Source organism: Panthera uncia, chromosome E1, assembly GCF_023721935.1.
Source record: "Panthera uncia isolate 11264 chromosome E1, Puncia_PCG_1.0, whole genome shotgun sequence".
NCBI classification, from domain to species: Eukaryota; Metazoa; Chordata; class Mammalia; order Carnivora; family Felidae; genus Panthera; species Panthera uncia.
In genome coordinates this window covers 25,610,021-25,626,892 of record NC_064814.1, presented here as the reverse complement: position 1 = coordinate 25,626,892, position 16,872 = coordinate 25,610,021, and the positions used below count along the sequence as shown (strand labels likewise).

At 38.2% G+C, this 16,872-nt stretch overlaps 1 protein-coding gene across 16 annotated transcripts in view; it reads left to right on the top strand.

Annotated features, from left to right (window-relative positions):
* MBTD1 (mbt domain containing 1) overlaps positions 1-15,763 on the top strand; it is a 71,748-nt gene extending 55,985 nt beyond the window's left edge. For 13 of the 16 annotated variants that reach the window (XM_049636438.1, XM_049636435.1, XM_049636437.1 and 10 more), the window contains 6 exons: positions 1,087-1,234; positions 2,099-2,181; positions 2,570-2,804; positions 3,344-3,421; positions 7,558-7,734; positions 12,536-15,763. In XM_049636438.1, the coding sequence (XP_049492395.1) occupies positions 1,087-1,234; positions 2,099-2,181; positions 2,570-2,804; positions 3,344-3,421; positions 7,558-7,734; positions 12,536-12,654 (840 nt within the window). In that variant the 3' untranslated portion in view covers positions 12,655-15,763. Of the gene's footprint in view, positions 1-1,086; positions 1,235-2,098; positions 2,182-2,569; positions 2,929-3,343; positions 3,425-7,557; positions 7,735-12,535 lie in introns of those variants that run through there. The other 3 variants (XM_049636439.1, XM_049636440.1, XR_007459145.1) reach the window with 2 other exon arrangements.
* Positions 15,764-16,872: the final 1,109 nt, after the last annotated feature.

Genomic DNA, 16,872 nt, shown 5'->3' with positions numbered 1-16,872 from the left:
AGAGGTCAGTTATTGAAGCACTGGGTGTGGGTGATCTCAGCAAAACAGAGAGAAAAGGGCTAATATCAGAAATGTAAGGATTGGATGTGAAAGGACACTACCAAAAGAAGCCTCACCAATCAGAAGAGGTGAGAAGGTCGGGCAGTAGACTGTAATGTAATGAGAGTCTGGGAAAAAACGTCGCAGAAAGTTGAGAGTAGTCAGTGGATATCAGATATTTCAGGGAGGCTGAGGTTTAAGGAGGATGAGTGTTGGGAGAAAGGCTCTGGATTTGACAAACTAGGTCATTAGTGAAATTTGGCATTTTAGCAGGATCAGGACAGAAATCAGACTGCAAAGAGTTACATAGTATAAACCTTGAAGTGGGTCTCTGGGTGAAGTATATAGGAGTTCACTGTGCTATTTTTGTACCTTTTCTGTAAGTGTGAACTGTTTCAAAATTAAATATTTTTCAATATTTTTAATGCAATGAAAATTGGGAGACGTTAGATTATACAAGATAGTGTTTTTGGAGCCGGGTACCAGTGGTAATAGCACAAGATGGAAAAGTTACTTTGTGGGGTGGGGTACTACCTCTTAAAATAGTCAGGGGTGCCAAAGAAGGAATATGGGGACCCTTGCACGGGGTGGCCTTCGTTTCTGTCATACGGGAGCGTGGGTATCTGTAGCATAGGAGAGGGAAAGTGAAAGCTTGACGAAGGTAGAAAAGGTTTGGAAAAACTCCTCTGCGAAATCAGAAGGAAAGGAGTAGAGTTACTGAGTAGGACGCAGAGCCGCGCTGAGACTAGACGGTTAAATCGGAGAGGAGCACTCAGCCCTGTTTCATGGGCCACAGCAGCCAGCACCTCAGCCATCCGCAAAGGCACCGCTTTTCCTACACCTCTGAGGTCACTCTGTGTAACCCTGCTTTTGTTGCTGGTGCACACTGCAGTCCGCATAGGTTCTTCCCGTTCGAGTTGCTAGCGTAATTCAGTGAGGAGACCATTATGTGGTAGATTTTCATTTCTTGTAGAGTGTCACTTAAAGGATCACTTTTACAATAGTGGTGTCTAATTTCAAATACTTGAAATTCTCTTAATTTGAAAGGTGCTGGCTGACGGATTCCTGATGATTGGGATCGATGGCTCAGAAGCAGCAGATGGATCTGACTGGTTCTGTTATCACGCAACCTCCCCTTCTATTTTCCCTGTTGGTTTCTGTGAAATTAACATGATTGAACTTACTCCACCTAGAGGTATTTCATCCTAATGTGAACGCTGGGTCTTTATCCTTGCCTTCTTTTTACGTGGTATCTATTTACATCATTTAACACAGCCCTGGGTTTTTTTTTGCTGTGTGGACATATTACATGTGTTCCTGTATGCAAACATACATACACATAACAAGAGCTGTGGGGTGCTTTACACACATAAAGCACTATATTCTAGCTACCTTTGATAAATTATATTAGTATAGAATTTTTCCTGTGTATCTGTACATTTTGTAATATGAATTGGTATTCTCGAGCCCTGTGGAGATGGTGATGTAGGTTATGGCATACATAAACGTTTTTTAAAAATAGATACAGGCTAAAGCCTTTGAGGGAAAGCAAGTTTCCATCTTTAGAATACCATGTGGCTTTTTTTTTTTTTTTTAAGGCATACCCTTAAATAGCTCTCAAGTCTTAACTAGTGACTTTCCTAATTTCAGTATCTGAGCGTTGGGTTTTTCTCTTCAGAAAAGAAGGGGGGAAAACTAAAAACAGAGGCCTATAAAATAGCGTTTGCCCAGCAGAAAAATATCACTGTGACGTATGAAATGCTAGACTATCCTAAGCGTAGGATTACAAAAGCAAAAGTTTATAATTCTTCTGGTAGACAGGAGAGAGACACTCTTGCATTGGGTAAGTAGGTGCACCTGTGTCTGTCTAGAAAAAGAAGAAATCCTTATAACATGGAGGAATTATTGCATTAAATAATGTGAGTGCAAGAGTTAAAGTTTATTATATAATCTAAAGTCCCGAGATTTTAGTGTGTACTGAGTTAACCTTTTATATCTACGTTTTAATATGATGGTAATTTTAAATGAACTGCCAGTTAAATCAGGTGTGTTTTTTCAGGTTACACAAAACTTCCTTTTAAATGGTTTGACTACCTCAGGGAAACTGGCTCCATTGCAGCACCAGTAAAACTATTTAATAAGGTAAATTTAAATAATGGCATAATTATGTGGAATTTTTTTGATGCCTCACGAATGCAGATCATTGTTGGTCAAAATGTGTTTGCTTTATATTAGAACTTCTTAATGGAGATTAGTATAAACAGAACAATATATTTTCTTTACCTAGGAAATGAAGCTTGTTTTCAAACTTTGCTTCATTTTTAATCTGAGTAAAACAGAAATTAATACGTTTCCTGACTAGTTCTGAAATGCTTCACCTTCACATGCTTTAATAATTAGAGAAGAATTTGCGATTTTTTTTTGGTTTAAATTAGGTTATTTGGATCCGTCGCTGCTTTTGTTTCTTAGTGATGGTGGACTCGGGCATACTTCTTCTCACCAGTGTTCCTGTTGTGCTTCTCCATGTCAGGATGTTCCAAATCACGGATTTCGTGTAGGAATGAAATTAGAAGCAGTAGATCTCATGGAGCCACGGTTAATATGTGTAGCCACAGTCACTCGAATTATTCATCGTCTCTTGAGGATACATTTTGATGGATGGGAAGAAGAGTATGATCAGTGGGTAGACTGTGAGTCCCCTGACCTCTATCCTGTAGGGTGGTGTCAATTAACTGGATATCAGCTACAGCCTCCAGCATCACAGTGTAAGTTGGTATACAGAAAAGGTGTCCTTTTGTAAAAATCAGCAATTCTCCAGAGGACTATTTCACATAAATCATCTTGTGAGCTCACAGGACAAGAATATTCCTTTATCTGATTGGTTGCCAGGTAAGATCTTAAGATTCACCAACAATATCCCAGAATCAGACCATGAGTACCATGGCAGTGTGAACTCAGTAGTCGGTTACATGATGACTGTAGAGACACGACAGTAAGAGCACCCACCAAATTAGACTTGTTTTAACGAGTTTGAAAGTATAAGCTAAAATTTATTGGTATACATATATGTGTGTGTGTGTGTGTGTATATATATATATACATATATATATAAAATAAGTGCTTATTGATTAAGTAGTGGAATCTGTGGTATCATGGGTTTTACAGGAACAAGCACCCTTATTTTCAAAGCATCATGTACTTTTATAAGTATAATGGCCTTGGTAAAGATAATCTATCTAAGTTGTATCTAGAGTTGTATGCTTGCAGTGCTTATCTGGTACCAATTTTCCCTTTTATTTTTCAGCATCAAGAGAAAGCCAATCAGGTTCATCAAAACAGAAGAAAAAGGCTAAGTCCCAGCAATACAAAGGACATAAGAAAAGTGGGTCACCACATGGTGTTTATGTACATTTTCTAAGTTATAACCAGTTGGGGTCATGGTTTTCTTGCACAGAAACGAATATACCATACGAGAGCTGATGACTGTGCATTATGTAAATTATGCTTAAAGGTGCAGTATGCCATAAAAGGCAAACCTTTTCAGTAATGAGAAACACTTATGTTTTAGTTGACAAGAAACATGATTACCATCATATTTTAAAACCTATATGGTAAAGAAGAGAATACAAGTAGTTCTTAAAATAATATGCAAACCTACTGAAAATTAATTCTTTTTTTTAAACTTTAAAAAAATAAATGCTTGATACTTACAAGAGACTTGGAGCCTAGGAAACCCATCCTTCATAAACCAAAACAATCTTTCTAGAATGAGACTTACATAAAACTCAAGTTGATGGCTAACAAAGTCAGGCTTAAGAATGTTTTTTTAAAGTGTGTTTTCTACATTATGTTTTACCTTACAGTGAATGATTATGGCCATTAATAGCCAAAATAACATAATAAAATATATTGATAACTCTATTCATATGAGTTGATAACTCTATTAATAACTCTGATACTGATATTGATAACTCTATTGATAACATTGATAACTCTAATCATATCTAAAGATATGATTCTTTTCAAAGTCCCCCACCATAGGAAACCACAAGTTTTTCTCTTCACAAAACTTGTCATGGAATATTTCGTTCTGAGATCAGATTATTTTTATGTAAGGATATTTTTAAAAGTAACAAGTATGTTTGAGGATTAAAACTAAAACAGATTTTTCAAGCTGACTTGCCATATGTTCAAATAAGTGTTAATCTGTCTCATTAACAACCAAGAGACTGAAGCAGCATGAAGAACCAAATATACCCTTACTTTCTGATTATCGTCATTTATGTATAATTCCTTTCTCACTGGGGACTACAAACTTTCCCCACCCACTGCCATGGCGCTCTCATGTCCTCCCGGCATGGAACCCAAGTCAGATTCAACAGGGATAACCTCCAGGCCTTTCTCTCGCACTCTCTTTTATATTAGAGGTATAGGTTTCCCATTTGCCCATAGTTATTTTGCCCACTAGCTGCTTGCCATGTTTGATATTCACCTAAAAGAACTTTAGAGAGCATTGCCAGACAGGCAGATGGAAGCGATCCCCAACATATCTGGAAATGATGAGGAAGAATTCACAAGGCAGCTTTGTCAGTGGACTAACCATAGCACCATGTGATCCCTAAGCTTTCTGTGAGATTGGGTAGCACAGCCTGCTTTGGCCTGTCTTCTCACTTTCTATTGGACAAGACTGAGAGAGATTTCAGAATTTTTTTCCCAAGGTGTTACAAACATTTATTACTCCGTGGCTATGTGACATATAATTTTTAGGACTAATTTCTGAGCACTGGGTACACAATTCACACACCTCCCTCACTGTGACTCTTGCGGGTTTGTTTCCAGCTTACGGGGTTTAATTATTTTGGATTAATGGGCCATGGGAAGAAGTAAGAAACTAATGAAGTGATATCAGTATGCCAGTTTATAGTGACATTTAATAGTACCACATTTCTGGGTTAGCTGGAAAAAGGAATTTAGCTTTAAATGTATAACATGTTCTTTAACTGTAACATTGCAAGAGCTCTCAATATTGAGAGCAATATTGAATGCAAAGGCATCATCTTTGATGCCTTTAACTTGTCCTTTGGACATACGAAGGAAAAGGACTATAAACCCACAGTCCCTTATTAGAAACCTTTGGGACCAGATGTGTTTTGGAATTCAGAATTTTTCAGATTTTAGAAAAGAAGTGTAGTATGTAGCATATATTATGTAACACTGCTTACAGACTCTGGCACATTTCCTGAGACAAAATATATGTAAATGTTTACATTAAGTGGGCCAAATAAAGATTATAAATAGTATCACCAAGTGAGATCTGGTTTTGTTGCCAAAGTTTTACAGAAAAACTGTGGATTTTGGAATTGAGGATAAGGAATATAGTGCCATGTGAATGAAGAAGAAGCAGTCTTCATTGTGAGGGTACTCTCTGTTCCTTTTATTTTTTTATAATGCTCACCAGATAGTTGATTAGAAATTTTTCCCACAAAACTTTACTTGCCCCAATAAGAAAGATTTTGGGGTCCATGAACCTAATTTGTCCATTGCATATGCAATGTCAACAGCAGATTGGCCACAAACCCTATTGTTTTTAAATTTGCCTACAGATTCCTTATGGCTCTGTGGTTTCATCTTCTAGCTCTTTGGTCTTTTTGTCCTGAAAATCCTCCATCAGTGTGTTCTTTGGTAGTGTTGTGTTTTTGTTTGGTCTTTTTTTTTTTTTTTTTTTTTTAAACAGAAATAGATGGTTGGCTTCATTGTTCTAGCTTGTTTTGTAATGATCTGTGTTCATTCTATAGAGGGACAACTTCTAGCGCTTTTAGAAAATAGAGTCATGTTCTGCCAAGAGGATCGTATAGACCGTTGTATGCATGTGATCTGTCCAATCTGAAAAGCCTTAATTTTTTCAGGGTTTAGTAATTCTAGAGCAGGAAACCCAGCACTAATTTCTGAACCATCTTCAGGGGCTGTTATAGGTAGGAGAGAGTTGGAGAACCTCCTTGCGTTTTAACTTGCGAGTGTGTGGGACATGAGGAAAAGCCTAAACGATTGCTGCACATGATTTTGGTTTGGCAGCTGCAAGTTGAATGTGTACTTGCGATTACTTCTAGCTTAGTTATCAGACCATTTTACATAGGAGGTACTGTGTAACTTAGATTTATCTTGTAGCCCTGATTTCATGAAGCCTAAGTTCTGATTGCTCTTGCCTGAGTCATTTGTGTACTCTGGAAGAAAACAGGTATAATTTCTAGTCCCAGAGATATGTAAGTATCCTTTAGCTTTCAACCTGACTAATGGAATATGTTGGTGGTTCACTATTTGCAAAGTTTAGTGTACTTTTTTTGCTGGTGAAAGCATTGTATAAGTCTTCGAAGGCTTATGTTTGCTTAGGAAAACTATAATCAAAAGGGCGTTTCAGAAGATATTAGATTGCTTAAGTACTTGCGGGCAACGAGCTTTATATTTTAGAAATGGTTTTCAGTGTAAGAATTACAAGTGTTATCTAAAAGACTAGACTGTAAACCAGAAGGTAGGGGAGCACATTTCATATCAGTACAATCCTGCCACCTGGATACTGCATTTATTCAACTGATTCTCCCTGAAAGCCAGTGTTTGGCCTTGTCTGGGCAGTGGAATGCTACCCTGCAGTCGGGTTTTAAAACCTTCTTTCTCTCCTGTTGGATTGTCAACCCCCTCAAGCTAAAATTTTCTTGAAGGAAGTTAGCCAGCTATTCTCCACACAAAATGCTCTCTGTAGTTCATTTTGTTTTATTTTATATTTTTTTAAGTATTTTATTTTTAAGTAATCTCTACACCCAACATGGGGCTCACACTCATGACCCTGAGATCAAGAGTCAGCATGCTTCATTGACAGCCAGCCAGGCACCATGTTTTGTGTTTTTTTAAATTGATTTAAGAATCAGGAACCAGAGGAGCACCTGGGTGTGTCAGTGGGTGAAGCGTCTGACTTTGGCTCTGGTCGTGATCTCATGGTTCATGGGTTTGATCCCTGCCTCAGGCTCTACGCTGATAGCTCTGAGCCTGCTTTGGATTCTCTGTCTCCTTCTCTCCCCCCCCCCCCCCCCCCCCCCCCTCTCTCTCTCTCTCTCTCTCTCTCTCTCTCTCTCCCTCTGTGTCTCTCTCTCTCTGCCCCTCCCCCACTTGCACTTATGTTCTCTCTCAAAAATAAATAAACATTTAAAAAAAAATATATATATATATATAATTTATTTATGTATTAGCATGTGTGTATATCCTTTTTTTGTTTGTTTGTTTAAGAGAGTCAGGAACCAGGATTACCAGGCTCTCAGAGACCAGAAATAATCTCCCCCCCCCCATTCACCCCCAACATACACACCCACGTGTACACACACTCACACTCCTTGTTTTCAGAAACACAGACCTTGCATAGTTGGTTCTCTTTTCAGAGTATCCTATGCAACATAATCTTTCCTAGTTATATTGCACTTTTCTTACCACGCATGTAAGTAAAAGCTTACTTTAGTCTGACTTGATATTTAGAGAGGAAGATGCCAGTTGGGAAGAAGCCTGTCAGTTTGTCGAGCCTGCCCATGACAGGTGGGGTGCGGAGGAGCTTCTCTGGTGACGAAGAGTTGACTCCTCCTCCAGCACAGACAGCCCCGGAGGCCTTCCCACCTCCCAGCACTAGCCGAGAGTTCATTCCCAGCCTCAAAACAGGTAATAGTCCCGTCAGCACCTCAGGTACTACAGGGGGTGAAAGTCTGGGCAGGGCGGTGGGAGACAAAGCATGGTCTGGCGTGACAGATGCTGACTCATTAAATTTTTATTTTTCTTTCAACTAAAAACTTCATCTTCACTAGTCCTTGGTAGTCACTTCACTAAGTTAAGTCATCAGGGAGGGGTTTTTATTTTATTATAAACCACTTCTGAGCTTCAGATGAGGAGAAAGCTCATCATTCCAGTTGGTGGAATTGAGAGGCAGCATGTCCTGGTTCGTGGTTTCATTAAAATGGCTGAACATTTTCCATTGCAGAATTCCATGTAGCTTGACCAGGGGAGAAGCACACCTGTGTTAGGGATCAGTCTGATTAATCAGAGCCAAATATGAGGCTTTGCATTCCCATGGAATTTTGGTTCTGGTGGTAACATTTACCACAATCTTAGTTGAATAACATGGACTTGGAAATACAGTCTTGTGTAATTTCGGTGTTGAATTTGAGTAAAATTTAATTCCCATTATTTCACGCTTATGTACTTACAGTGATTAAGTAAGTGACATTTAATTTGAATTTAATTGGTTTGGCGAAGCTACTAGCTTGTAAGGAATGCAAAATGTTTTGCCCTTTGTAATTGCTAAGAACAAACATAGCACCATAAAATACTAGAAAGGTTTCACTTGCGTGTGATGAACCTCAGACAGGAGTGCGGAGGAGAGCACTTAGAAGCCAGAGTTGTCTTAGCCTTGGCATATGTTCTGCCATATCCTAATTATTGCTTTTAAACTCCCTTGTTTTATTTAATCTGTATTCTTTAAAATGCCTTTTGTATGTTGAAAACCCTGATGGGTGTTGATACCTAGCTGTGTTTTCTTCTTCTTCCTCCTCTGTTTGTAATATCTTTATACCTGAAGTTTTGGGGGACTTGGGGGTTTTGGGGGGTGGGGGACAGGAGTGCCATTTTTAAGATACGTTCTTTAGCTTTAGTCTCCTTACCAGGGTATTAGGTCATCTTCATTCTTCCTACTCTGTCTTCCTGAAGATCACTCTAATAATATCCTTATTTCTAGAAGAAATTACTCTCTTTTGTATAAAAAGTAGATGAGGACTGCAAATATGAGTTTATCTCCTCTTTAACGGAAAAACATTTAAAGTCTATCTAAAGAGCATTTCAGTTTCTTTTCTTGTTTGTCTCTTTTGTTTTGACCTTGTTATTTATGAAATAGTCTTTAAGCAATTAACTATAGATATTGTGAGCTCTGAATACGTTTGAATTTTTATTGGGTTTTGTTGGATTTATTGGCATTTTTATCGGGTTTTAAGAATTAGACTAATTTAGAAGGTGCGTGTCACATTTTGTAAGATGTTACTAATTCATGTATAATAGAACCTAAGTTCTAGGATTGGCAGAACCCAAGAACTTAAGAGTATATGCATGGGATGGAAACCACAGGGTCTCCTAAGTGACTTCCTTCTTCCACCGGTGTCTGTAGTGTCTTCTGAGCCGGGGGCACATCATGTGGGACTTGGTGTGATTTTACTCTGGTGAAACTGTGGTACTGCATTGCTATCTGAACTACCTGGAAGCTACAGTTTGATTAGCTACTCAGAGTTTATTACTTCTGGACTTCCAGCTAGGAAAATAGGATTTCCATCAGTTCATCTCCTGAAATATTAGCGATGAGAGTCAGCAAAGTGACTTCCTTTTAAGAACAGCCACAGGATCTATTTTATTTCATCCATCATTCATTGAGTATAAGGCCTAGAAAGGAGAAATGATTCGTGTGAAGATACCAGACCGGCATTGTTTTAGGTTCCATGAAAACCGTCAGACTGTGCATCAAAGCATTCCACATCTGAGTGAGCCTTTCACCTTTCTCTTGAGTTACTTTTTTTTAAGCACATTATTTCCATATTTTAACATGAGTGGAAGCATACTCCAGAAATTTGTTGTTTATAGTAAATGCAGATAGTTTCAGGATGTGCTTTAGAATCTCGACTTACCTTTGTCCCATTTCAAAAAAACAAACATCCATTTGAATGGAACGTTTGGTCTGAAGCACAGGAACTCTTTTCTCATTCATTTAGCCATCTGATCATCCTAGAACAAGATACTGTTTTAACCAACCTTTTATTGTGGGTACTGCACCTTTAATGAAACATGGTTTGTTGTGTTTTGTGTTTTTTTTTCTTTTCCATGTATTTATTTTCATGGTATTGTTCAAATGTCCTTAACAATTAATATGTGTTGGTTAGATTTAAAGGTTAACCATTATATTCTTGATAGTCTCCATAAAAGTATCGTTAATTATATTACGCAAAAGAAGAACTGCACAGTCGTGTTTACTTTGAGTTTCCCAACAATCTGATTGGTGTTTGTTTTGCTGTTATTATAGGCTTAGTGTATTCGCTTTTCTGTCTTTGGACTATTGAATTTTTTAACACCATTACCAAAACAAATACCAAAGTAAAATGAAGTGAATTGACCTCTCTCAAAAGATTATTCTTTAAATTATTAAGATATCAAATACCATTATTCTTTTAAAGATTTTATTTTAAGTAATCTCTACACCCAGTGTGGGGCTCAAACTCACCACCCCGAGATCAAGAGTCCATTGCCTTACCAACTGAGCCAGCCAGGCACCCGAAAGACCACTATTTTTTAAACTAATCTTTGTAAATATGATCAGGAAGAAAGTATTTTTCTGTGACTGCACTACTTGACTTTAAAAATATAACCATTTTAATATTGTTCCATATGGTGGTACTATCTAGTTAGTGATTCAGGTAAACTCAGTTGGCTTACTGTTCATCTAAATACTCTCTGAGCCCTAATTCTTCTCATAAATGGACTTTTTTCTTTCTGTATAAGCAGTTCCCAGTTTCCATTCCATATATGTGCACATCGTCTTGTTCCAATTGTAATGAAAAGATCCGTAATGGAAAAAACAAAACTTGCACCTTTGATTTGAAGACGAGTTATCTCAGAGAGTAACACAGCCAGTATGAGTGGGAGTCACACGTTGCTCAAACGCGATTGTGGCAGGCACCGCGGCCCAGGGAGGCTTGCGCTGGCAGTCAGCTCCCCCAGCCACAGCCCCTGGAAAAGCTGGCTGTCTGTGGCCAAGTGTCCCTACTTTCCAGGGTCTTAATGGGAAATCTCTTGCTTCCAAATATTCAGTCAAATTTAAAAGAACCATGGGAGGAGGGAGTGGGAAGGACACAGTTTGTGACCTCTGATTTAACACATCCTTGTGCTGAAGAAATTGGAGAAGGAAGGGAGCATTGCTCACCGTGGGATTGGATCCCAGTCAGTGTGTTAGCATACAGGACCACCCATTCTTTCCAGTATTTGGAGCTTGACCAGCCCAGTTTTGGTTAAACGGTAACTTCTTTAAGAAACCTGAATACCTTTCTGAGAAGTTGGTGGTTACTAAGACTAGTTTTTAGCACCTAGCTGAGACCATTTTTATTTAAAAAGTAGGGAAGTAATTTTTTGAAGGAGAGTTCTGTAGGAAGTAACGGTAGACCATGAACCTCCAGGAAAGGATTCAGAGGAATCTGAAGTTACTGGATAATTGTGTTGAAGGACAGTAACTTCAGAGGGATTTATTTTTTTAAAAAAGGAAAATTTCAGTATTAAGTAGCCTAAAGTTTTTGCCCAAGGCCACTGCTGGGCCCAGCAAAGAAGAAAATTTTTTCTTCATCTTTGCCCATGCATTAGAAAGAAGCCTTCCTGTCCCTAACGACTCTGACTAGCATGACTTCAGTGGCTATCAAGAAATCTAAACCCCACTGAAAATACTAGAAACTTAAAAACAGTTGTCCACAGAAATAAAGACTTACTAGAACATGGCCTGTTTATGAATCGAGGACCGCCTAGACTGTTGGGTTTGTCTTCATTAAAAAGGAAGTCATCAGGGGCACCTGCCTGGCCCAGTCGGTAGAACATGCAACTCAGTCTCAGGGTCATGTGTTCAAGTTCCATGTTAGGCGTGGAGCCTACTTAAAATTTTAAAAAAGGAAGTCCTCAGATCCTCCGATAAGGACTCAGGCAGTACTGCTGTTAGGTGATGCTGTTGCCATCATTAGCCATTTTGCACCAATGATTTTCACATTGCTGATGTCAGTAAAGTTTTATTTTACCTAAAATGATTGTTCAAGTTTTCCATGATTTTAGTTTTAACATAGGTGTTGATCCAATAGCAGATTTATGACTTATTTTTATGAATATGAAAATTATGTATAAACATAACATGTCTATCATAGATGATACCATACTTTATATTATTTATAATACTCTTTTACTATTATTACCAAATTTATATCTCTTTTCTACAGGGAGTCTTTTTAATGAAGGTACTCCTTGGAGACGATAAGATTATATTGAAGTCATTTATTAACGTCACTTCTTTTAAATATTAGAGTTCAGAATCATGCAAGAAATGCGTCACTGTTGTATAGACATTGACATAAAAGTGAATACTTAGTTATAAGAAAAATTCAAATTATTCTCATCAAATCAGCGATCACTATTAACTTGACCACTTCATTGAAGAGGTTCATTGTGCAGTGTCTAGATTACAGCATTGTTCCTTTCTGGGACTTTCTTAACTGCCAATATATTTTAAGAATTAAAGTGAATTAAAGGTTCATACTTCTGGGGGTTAGTTTTAAGAGTTACGGAAGACATGAAGAAGTCTTATTAACTGTATAAAGCTGGTGGAACCTGAAGACTGAAAGTAATCTGAATTTTCCAGAAAGGCTTAATCACATCCCCCGCATTTATCTCTCTCATGCAGTGACTACATTGCAGCTGAAGGAGGAGTTGATAGATGGAGAGGATTATAATTTCCTCCAAGGAGCGTCCGATCAGGAGAGCAATGGCTCTGCCAGCTTCTACATCAAACAGGAGCCCTGAGGCGGGCTCCGGACCCAGGGGCGGGAGGGGAGGGGTTTTACACAGGACTGATTTATAATCAACCGAGCTGTACAGCGGGGCTATTCCACTGGGACATTTTGCTAAACATAGAAAATTTCAGTTCCAGATTTTTCAGGTGGGTGGGGAAACTATTTTAGTCGTGGGGGGAAATTTTTCAATTTATAAAGATGGACAATTTTTGTGTTGTATTTGAAGCTTTTGGAAGAATTTTGTAATATTTTCCAAGTTTGGATTTATGTGCATTGTTAACAACTGAAATTCTAACTTTTTGGTAAGATTAAAGTTTAGGTAGCAGGATTGAAGGAAATGATTTAAAAGAAGGATATAATTGTAAATGCAAATGAACTGTCATTACAAATGAACCTTTTTGGTACCTGTTGGGAGATTTTGGGATTTTAGAAGTTAGGCCAGTCACATCTCCAGCTTCCTTTGCTGCAGAAATATGCAACTGAACCCCCCTCCCAGGGAGGGTTCATCACCACATAGGATCATGGAAGGGGTAATTAATTCTGCTTGTTGGCATTTTATTGCAGCCCATTTTAAATGTTTGTACAGAAATGTTTTTCATTCTGTGAAAATTTATTTGGAGTTCTATATGAAACTGGAAGAACTCTGGATACTTTTATATGTTCTCTTTTAATTAAAAAAAAAAAAAGATTAAAATTATCCTAACACTAAAGTGTTAAACTGGAATGGTTGACAAGATATACAGGATCTCAGTCTACATGTCGAGGGGTTGGGGAAAATGCAATATTGTCCGTAGTTCATTTTATTTTCCTTACTAAAGATACCCCACATGAGGGATTCTGGTCAGGCCTCTACCGTTTCCCTCCATCAGTTAGATGATACTTGGTATAACCACACCCCAAAACAGATGTTCTGCTGTATTACCAGTGGAATCAAATTCAGAGTTGTTTAAAGCCAAAAATCCGTTTAGATTTCAAAATCATTCCAGCTCTGCTTTTAACTATCCTGGATTTGTTAGAAAACTAATTTGAAAGAGAATTTAATTTTCTTAAAATTCCATATATATAAATATAAATATATATATATATAGTATGAATTGTCTTTTAATTGTATTCAAAATTAATTTTAACAATAATAACTGATTTGGACCATTTCAGACATTCCCTATTTTAAAATTCACATGGCTTCCTTTAAAAAAAGGATACAAGGGTAAATTGGTGAAAGGTTTGCTCTCTGCATTTTTCAGACCTTCTGAGTTGTGACTGAATGAGAGAGCTCTAGCGTTTACCAGTGAGGTTCATAAACTAAACTCTCAGGAATTAATTGCATCTGTTCTAGAAGTGCTTCTGGGTCTTAGCCTGGCCTCTTCAGAGTGGTAACATTGGCCATCTCCTCTGGAATATAGGTAGGGCTAATTAGAAATTAATCAAAATGATTAACCTCTAAAGTCCTTCAGCCTATGGAATGCTTTAAAAAAACGGTAATGGAAAGCCCCAGGAGACCATTTTAGGTGAGATTTTTGTTTGAATTTTAAAATGCATAGAACATTAAAAACCAGCAATTTATTTTCTAAAATATTGCTCTACTTTTGGGAATAAATAGCATTGGTAATACGCACAGGTTTACCTCATTCTATGCAAGAGGGGTTAATAACATAAGGTTTTGTAGTTGCTACTGGAAGTAAAATTTGTTACTTTATAGTGTAAGAATGTATGGAATCGCATGTCAACATTTCTTAATACTGACTCTTTAGGGGCATAAATGCAGATCATATCAACGCCAGGTTGATTCTCACGTGTCAAGTATATGTGAATTCAGCTGTTAAGTTACTGGATATTTACCTTAAACAACCTTACTGAGAGGGACCTACTGTAAATGTGACATCCTCACACTTCCCAAATCTTTAACTTAAAGAATCTTCCCATAAACTTAAAGCCTGGAAGACTTCCAAAGCAGGGCTTACCACGATCTTCGTTCTCAGGCTCTGGTTCCATGACACGTGACAGGGGCACAGGAAGCAGCTGCATGGTGCGCTTTGCCAGTACCTTGGGCTTTGGGGCTCTGCAGGGACCTGAGAAACCCAGGAGGGATTTGATTTGGAGCCTGGTAATGAGTTGTGTACAATGCTCATTTGTAGCCAGGTCCTGTAAGCTTCCAATTATATAGCAAAACCAGGCTCTGAGTGTTTTCGAATTTCCCACCTGTTCGCCAAGTGTTTCCTGTCTTGACCCCGTGACCAACAGCTAAAGGTTGGCAAGGACTTCCTAGCAGCCTAAACACAATCTGAAGCCCTCCTCATCATTCAGGCTCTAACTCCTGCCGCTGATAAACAGGAAATAAGTCAGTGCAGAGGAGATTGGTGTCTTAGCCATAACTCCAGTCGTACAACCCAATAGCCCCATTCTCTTTTACGGTTCAAAATGTACTGCTGACCTTGGGTTTGCTTTCATTTTTTTCCTGTTAGGATTATTTGGGGATTTTTGGTAGTTTAAACTCTTTTAACCTTTTCCTTGCTGTGTATGAGGAAAGCTAAAGCTGTTATCAACAACTTCTACGGATACTAACACGGGTTTTCAGTGTTTGTTTGTTTTTATTATATTAATTTTGCGTGATGTGAATACCCTCTCCCATCAATATTTGTATTATGGTGCTATATATTTGGTAATGATCCTTTACTATTGGGAAGGGATTTTAAAAATACTGTGATTAAACTGGGTTGCTTCCTTTGATTTTCATATTTTAAATAAAGCCACAGTCATTTATACAAAAGAAAAGCATCTGTCCCTGGGCAAATCTTTTGAGGACAGAGGTCAAAGTAAACTGCATAAGGTTTTTACATCATTTCTGTATGTATTTGATATATAGATCAATATCTGTACAAATTTAATCTTTTATTTTCTTGGTAACTTGTGATCATTGAGAAAGTGTTTGAGACTTTCTCAGGAAGTGTATATAATGGCGTGAAAAATTCCTTCAGAGAAACTTATGTTCCTTTCATTTTTACCAAACTGCAAATTTTCAGCATGGATGTGAAAAGCATTAAAATTATAACTTTGTGTACAAGATGAAAATAATTCACTAAATTTGCCCTTTTTTACACAAAATAAAATGTTAAAGTTGAGTCGTATCGGAGCGGTTCTTTAATACGCTTTAGTGTTTGAAGGGTGTCATTTTTTATTCAAAGTACTGAGTGCCTTCTGTAAGCAATCACAGGTCTCTGAGAGAGGTCAGTTCCTTCCTCCCAGAACCTATGCCCCTGTGTGGGAAAGCAAGCACATGAGTGAGGAAGAATCTGCTGGTAGCTGACAAGGGAGGAACAGAATATGGATGGATATGTGGATGTGGCTGCATTTGAGCCAGGATTTCATAGGTAAATGGCAAAAGTACGGCATGGGCAGAGGGGAGTGCGACCGCCGGCAGGGAGGTTTCGTCACTTTAGAACATGCTGTTTCAGCCTCGGCATGCTTGCTAGAGGACTTTTCTTTTTTTTTTTTTTTCATTTTTTATTATTTTTTAGTCTTACATTTACTTATTTTTGAGAGACAGAGACAGAATGTGAGTGGGGGAGGGGCAGAGAGAGAGGGAGACAACAGAATCTGAACCAGGTTCCAGGCTCTGAGCTGTCAGCACAGAGCCCAACACAGGGCCCAAACCCATGAACGGTGAGATCATGACGTGAGCCAAAGTCAGACACTTAACTGCCTGAGCCACCCAGGTGCCCCATGGGGGACTTTTTTCTAAGCTCCCTTAACCTCAACAGCAGACAGAATTCCTAGGCTGTATATAAATTATCCCAGCTAGAGCACTATCAGCAATAACCAAAGTATGGAAAGAGCCCAAATGTCCCATCGATGGATGAATGGATAAAGATGTGGTATATATACAATGTAATAGTACTCGGCAATCAAAAAGAATGAAATCTTGCCATTTGCAACTAAGTGGATGGAACTAGAGGGTATTATGCTAGGCGAAATTAGAGAAAGACAAATATGACTTCACTCCTATGAAGACTTCAAGATACAAAACAGATGAACATAAGGAAAGCAAAAATATAAAAACAGAGGGGGACAAAAAAAGAGATACAAATACGGAGAACAAACGGTTACTGGAGGGGTTGTGGGAGGGGGGATGGGCTAAATGGGCAAGGGACATTAAGGAATCTACTGAATCATTGTTGCACTATATGCTAACTAGCTTGGATATAAATTTTTTAAAAAATCAATTAAAAAA